Raw genomic sequence first — 7,113 nt, 5'->3', positions numbered from 1 at the left:
CACAATGTGGTTGATTATTGTGGCCCATCACCAAAACCTCCCTCCCTCCTCCCTCTCCCCCCTCCCACCCAACAGTGTCCTTTTTGTTTGCTTGTTGTATCAACTTCAAGGAGTTGTAGTTGTTAAGTCTTCTTCTCCCCCCTGCCATTTGTGTGTGTGTGTGTGTGTGTGTGTGTATGAATTTATTTATTTATTTTTAGCTCCCACCAAAAAGTGAGAACATGTGGTATTTCTCTTTCTGTGCCTGACTTGTTTCACCATATGAGCCAGCTATCCCACTGCTGGGAATATACCCAGAGGAATGGAAATCATCAAGTCGAAGGTATACCTGTTCCCCAGTGTTCATCACAGCACTATATAGGGATCTGAACACACGGCCTTGGTGTTATCAGCACTGCACTCTCCCAAGTGAGCCAGGGCTGGCTCCTCTACACTTTTTTAAATGACAGTAGAGAAACGCTTATCACATGTAACAGTAACATTTATTGATAGCTTCATTAGGTATGACAATTGTGGATATTAACTTTTTGAATATAAAAAGAATCGGTTTATTTTAGTGATCTAAGTTTTCATAATTCCATCATGCTGATAATTACTCTTATAAAACATCTTAACATTTAAGAATGTTTATTAATTTGAATATTTTTAGGTCAGAATATAAAATATACTGTATTGACAAGGGTAAAAATGTTTATGGTCTTAAGTAGACTTATTAATAATTCATAAACCTGGTAGGAATTTTCCTCTTCTCTTAATAGTTACCTAACAAAAGATGGAGTTAGTTATCTCTTTGCTTTAGACATGAAAAAGCTACTCTGAGACTCAGTGTGAGATCAGAGTACCTAACCTTAACCATAGGAAGAAAACAGAAGCAGCTTTTTGTGGCCTTTGAAGTTAGAGAAGTGTCATTTTCTGCCGTCTCCACTTGGGTACTCTGTTAGCCCTTGGCTGTTTGGTGTAGCTTTAGAATTTATACTTTGACTATGGATGGAGAAGGTCAGTGCAGATGGGTCCGTTTAGCTGCAGACATACTTGGGCAGGTTTTCATTTCAGCATTTTTAAAGGCCTTACGAGGAGAAGAAAGTAAAATTTTAGATCAAATACAAAGGGTTTTCAAAAAGTTCATGGAAAGATCCATATTTTTAAAATTGTTTTTCCATGAACTTTCTGAAGTACCTTCGTTGCTAAATTAATATTTATTTGTAACTGTTAAACTGACACTAATCATATGTCATTTTATAAGTGTAAAACATTTTCATTATATTTTCTACTATGGATATAAGTTATTTTTCAGAGTAGGACAATTTTTAGTTTTAGTTTCTATATTCTTTGAATTGAATTAAGGGAATTATTAATTTTAATTTTGCATGATTTGAAGGAAATACATTTTTAAACTACATCCTCATAAGTAACTCGCATACTAAAGTCTGGCACATTTTTCTTGATGTTGGGGAAACAGTGATGAAGAAGACAAAGTCTCTGCTTTCAAGGAGTTTTTTCATTGTAGTAGATAGTAATGGGCAAAATTCACTTAAGCAGACAAATGAGATAATTTCAGAATGTGGTAAGCACAAGTATAGTTAAGGAACCAAAACAGGTAATGGTGTTGGAGGGAAATTGGGAGTTGGGGGTGGGCAGAGTCAGAGAGCTACCTTAATAGGGAAGTAACAAAGGAAGGTCTCTTAGAATGTGACAAAAGGGGCCACTTAGAGAATGACCTGGGAAATGCTGGGAAAGCAGGCACAAAGGTTCAGACACTAGAATGGTTAGAAAGGAGGCTGATGTGGCTGGTGCATAGTGAGTGGGGAATGACAGTTGCTGGGTTGGGTATGTTGGCTGGGTCACATGATGTGGGGCCTTAGAGATGAAGAGTTTGGTTTTTTATGTTTATAGGAAGAGGTCATCGGAAGATAGACATGATCTGGTTTATGCTTTTGAAAGATCGCTCTGGCCTCTGTATAAGAGCAGATTGTAGAGGGGTGGGAGAATAGGCAGAGAAATTATTTAGGATCTGTTGTTTTGTCCAGGGAAGAGGTTGATGGCTGCTTGGACTAGAGTGGTAGCTGGAGGTTCTGAGAAGAGGATGGATTTGTGATAGATACATAATCGCCCCAAGGCAGGAAATGTGCTACTTCTTTTATCTTTACCTAAATCCTATGGTTTCTGATAGTTCTGATAATCTGGCAGCTTTGAATCTCACTATGTTGTGGCAGAGGAGACACCTGCTCCTAGGGCACATGGATGAGTTAATTTATAGCACAGATTTCATATCAGTGAGGTTTGTCTTATTAAACCCGGCAAGTTGCAGTAAGTATTTATTTGATTTGGCTTATATGTTGTTACAGGAAATGTTTTCATATTTGTCCAACCAACTAAAGAAGCTGTCAGAAACCTACAATGAAAGACTGCTGCATACACCTCACAATCCCATATCTTTAGGTAATATTTTTTCTTAAAAAATACTTCTGATCCATCCCTAGGAGGAAGCTGGTATTTCTAGAAAGAGAGAGAATTCTTTCTGACTATAATATTTCTAAATTCATTGCAGTTTTAATTTGAAAATTGAAAAAGTTTAGCCTTTAGAAATGTTTTAATGTATTTCTAAGCGAAAACCTCTACACCAAAAGAATCACAATTAATATTAAGTATTATAATAAATATGCAGAAAATAATACTTTAAATACTGCTTCTAACCAGAATACTCGAGTCGATAGTAAGAACTCTATATAAATAATTAAAACTTTCTCCAGTTAACAAAACACCAATATATCAGAAATTAAAGTTTGTATTTTTTTAATGTTGTTATTGCTTATTTTCTTTAGCCCCTGCATGTTTAGAGAAATCTGTATTAATGATAATTTAATTGGTTTGTTATAAGGATTATGTATTATTATCATATAGTATGGGGGCTACTAAAAACAGTAGTATGAATATTGACTTTTATGCATTTAACTTTTAAACTCCATAATTACCCCTTTTAATTTGTAAATATATGTAGTATACTATGTTTCATATTTCACATATACCTCAGGAAAGTAAGGAAAGCAAAGCATTTGTAATGGAAGGCTTTTTCAGAAATTGACTTCTAGGGAAAACCGTTTGGGCACCAATATTTAATAAAAACTGCCTCCAATTAGTTCTTTGGTGGTTTATAATCTATATTAATGTTATAGAAGTTAATTTGGCATAGTTTGAATCTCAATTCTGCCATGTACTAGCCTCAAACCTTTTTTTTTCTCTATCTATAAAATAGAGATAATGATTTCTTACATGCAAAATTGTTAAAAGCCTGGTTGAGATTATGTTTGTAAAGTGTCTATCGTGGTTAAATCAGTCTTCAGTAAATGGTAGCTAGTAGGGGTTGGTATGCATAGAATACAGTTTACCCATACAACCTCAGAATAATAATAGCTTCCATTTCCATATGCAAAAGTTAATCTTTCTTAGTCTTATATGTGTACTGAAATATATCCCATATTCTCATTTTACAAGTTCTTAAAACTTGGCTGAATTTGAAAAAATAGCCATACTGATCATGTCATTAATGTGATAATTTGTGATGGTATGAAGGATTGTGTTCCATCTATTTAGTTGCAAAAATTCACTCTCTGGAAGGGTGATATGAAAATTCTGTTTTGGATTCTAAGCATATTAATTTACATTAAATATTTTTGTCTGATATGCAAACAAATCCCTGCTATTATTTAATAAGCGCATTAAAGTAAAATGGCACCACTGGACAGTGTCTTCATTTGTTTGTTTTTTGAGTGATTTTTGTGCTGGGGAACCAAGGCGTATTGAGGTACTTTTTTCTTTTTCAGCTGTGACACTTAAGACACTACATGAACTTCAGGACAAAGCTGTCACTCAACTTGGCTCAATGCTTTTTACCAGACAGGTTTCTGGAGCCAGGTAAGTATGTTTAAAAAGGCCTGGATTTATTTGGCTTTTCAAAATTAACTCTGGTAAAAGTACCTTTTCTCAGTAGAATCCCAAGTATATGCTGAACTATAACTGAAAATTCATCATGGAGTAAAAGAAAGATGAGGCAGAGCCTACGCTTGAAATAGTCACAGAAGGATATGAATTTTGTTTAATAGATGCAGAGAGACAAAGTTTCACTACCTCTCTGTACAGATTTTTGTCTTTATTTTCTTTGTTAGAGAATCTTCAGTGATGTCACATTATGACATTTGAAATAAGTCATCTTCATTACTAAATTCAAGTAAAAATGTGTTAAGGAAAAGCCTGCTTCCTAAACTGAAAAGATCATGTAATTCTTGCCTAAGTACTGCCTTAGAAAAATCTACTTTTTCCTCATATACATGGCATGAATATGAATCTTATTTTTAAATTTATATATGATGAAGTCAGAGAAAAATGACTTGAAAAGATGTATCTTGTTCTAAATACTTTACATGCTTCTATTAAAGAATTTCTGACTACCAGAGGGTGGAAGTTTCACATCAAAGGACAACTTTTTAAAAGAAAAATCTTAGATTAATTCAGCTTTTACCTCGATGTACTCTGTGTACAGTATATTTTGACACTTCTAAGATGGTTTTTTTGACCTTGCTTTTAGTGTTGCCACTATTTGTTTTTATGTTTAGGTTGATCTGAATTGATAACTTCTTTTAAAAGAAGGTAGAAGATTAGAAATTTGTTTATATCTAAGTATGCCACTGAAATCAAGGTTAAAAAGTGCATGTGCCATTGCTAAATATCACTCTTTACTGACCACCATCCCACTGTAAGTGGTCACCTAATTTCTTCTGGATCTTTGCTTTAAAACCTTCATGTTATGGGCCGGCCCGGTGGCGCACTGGATAGTGCACCGCTTGGGAAGCGCGGCAGCACTCCCACCCGAGGGTTCGGATCCCATGTACAGACCGGTTCCCGCTCACTGGCTGAGTGAGGCGCGGGAGCCACTGAAATCAAGGTTAAAAAGTGCATGTGCCATTGCTAAATATCACTCTTTACTGACCACCATCCCACTGTAAGTGGTCACCTAATTTCTTCTGGATCTTTGCTTTAAAACCTTCATGTTAGATCAGATAGTTGGAATTTTAGTTTGATTATTTGAAGTGACACGTGGCAATTAGTCAAAGTGGTTTGAGTTACAAATTTCAGTATTCCATTAAAGTATATATATATGTGAAGTCAGTTTCTAGATTTGGCACAAGAACAAATAATTTTCCTTTTACCTCTTTGAAGAAGATGTAATGGTGTTTGAGATTCCTAGAGCTTGTAGGTCTTTTATAGAAGGTAAGTAAGCATAATCACCAGTCAGAACTTTTCTATATAAAATAGCAGTGTATTTCATAATTTCATGTGAAGTCAGTTTCTAGATTTGGCACAAGAACAAATAATTTTCTTTTTACCTCTTTGAAGAAGATGTAATGGTGTTTGAGATTCCTAGAGCTTGTAGGTCTTTTATAGAAGGTAGGTAAGCATAATCACCAGTCAGAACTTTTCTATATAAAATAGCAGTGTATTTCATAATTTCATTTTAAGGCTGACGTAGTCTATTTGCATAGGCCATGATTTATGGCTGTTTTTAAATTTCTTAATAAGTAATGTAATGCTTAGTAACACAGATATCTTTTGTTTATAGGTGACATCCTGTGACTATCACCAGACATATTAAATTGGTAAATCTTTTCCCTTTCAGGGTTGTGCCTCTTGGGTCTGTGCAAACTGTGAGTGGCTACACTTTCAGAGGCTTTATGTCACATACAAATAATTACCCCTGTGCTTACCTCAATGCTGCATCAGCCATCGGAATGAAGATGCAGGATGTGGACTTGTTCATAAAGAGACTTGACAAGTGTTTAAAGACAGCACGAAAAGAACAAAATAAAGAGAATGATGTAGGTGGAGTTGACAATTACGACAAACAGGAAGATGTGGATATTGAAGAAATGGCTTTAAAACTAGATAATGTGCTTCTTGACACGTACCGGGATGCTTCCTCATGACATGTGAAGAGTTTATTTTTGGTAATTTGAAAGAAATGACGAGGCTGAGTATAAGCAAGCAGTTTAAAGACAAGACTTGAGATTTTTGAATCGAGAATTTCATAGACAATATTCAGTCAAGGAATAGACTGTGGTCTGAGCTAGCCATTGATGATTGTTATGTTTTTTATTAGACTGCCTGAATCCTTGTGATCCTTAATAGGTTATAATATACAATGGGCATTTTTCTAATTGTTAAAATATTTGTCAATAAAGCATCATGATTCAGGTAATTCTTACTAATAGATTGACAGTAAAATTACCTCTAATTCTCTCTGAAATGTAGAGAGCTTCCTCCTAACTATTCTTCACTTTCCACAAATTACTTATGTTTCCAATCGCACAGAATTTAGAAAGATCTCTAATGCTACTGATTACTACATATTTGTTGCAGTGTGTGAGTCACACTATGCCTGTAAAATTGACATTCTCCAGGGAAGCATAGTCAAGGTATAAACTTTAATTTTGACTCAAAAGTAGTAGTTCTCAACTGGTGATGATTTGCTTATATCTAAGCAAAATCTAGGGACATTTTTGGTTGTCACAATTTGTGGGATACTACAGACATCTACAGGGTAGAGGCTAGGGGTGCTGCTCAACATCCTACAGTACACAAGACAACTCCCTCCAACAAAGACTTACCCAGCCCAAAATGTCAGTAGTGCTAAGGTTGAGAAACACTGCTCTCAAATAAATGAACTCCAGTAAAGAGAAGTTTTCCACAGCAACTTTAATTATTCAGCAGTATTTCAAAGAAGATAGCTCTATAAGTGGTATCAAACTATACTGTATAGAGAACCTTGAGTGATATCCAGGGTCATCAGTCATTATAAATTGTTTTATGGCACTTGTGCATTTTTCCGTTTGGGCAAGTGAAAAACTACAGTTTTCACTTACTGTTCCACTTACTGTTTTTGCTTTAAGCATCCTTTGCATATTGGTTAGTTTGTTCAGGGGTTGTGCACAGCCATCGTCAAGATTGGCTGATATGGGCATTTTTGAACATATTTTTGCTAGGGAGGTGAAAGTGATGTAGTACGAGAAACAGGTGTATTCCTCCCTCCCTGCTCATATGCTCATTTTCTGAGTCTGAAAT

The 7,113-nt window shown here is 35.3% G+C and overlaps 1 protein-coding gene across 1 annotated transcript in view; it reads left to right on the top strand.

The window, feature by feature from the left end:
* Positions 1-6,256, top strand: part of SEPSECS (Sep (O-phosphoserine) tRNA:Sec (selenocysteine) tRNA synthase) — a 34,255-nt gene extending 27,999 nt beyond the window's left edge. The window contains exons 9-11 of the mRNA XM_008590439.1: positions 2,346-2,439; positions 3,822-3,912; positions 5,672-6,256. Of these exons, the coding sequence (XP_008588661.1) occupies positions 2,346-2,439; positions 3,822-3,912; positions 5,672-5,978 (492 nt within the window). The 3' untranslated portion in view covers positions 5,979-6,256. The remainder of the gene's footprint in view (positions 1-2,345; positions 2,440-3,821; positions 3,913-5,671) is intronic.
* Positions 6,257-7,113: the final 857 nt, after the last annotated feature.

The sequence above is a fragment of the Galeopterus variegatus genome, unplaced genomic scaffold (assembly GCF_000696425.1).
Source record: "Galeopterus variegatus unplaced genomic scaffold, G_variegatus-3.0.2 Scaffold6095, whole genome shotgun sequence".
NCBI lineage: Eukaryota > Metazoa > Chordata > Mammalia > Dermoptera > Cynocephalidae > Galeopterus > Galeopterus variegatus.
Note: the sequence above shows the minus strand (reverse complement) of the source record. Positions and strands in the feature narration are given on the sequence as shown.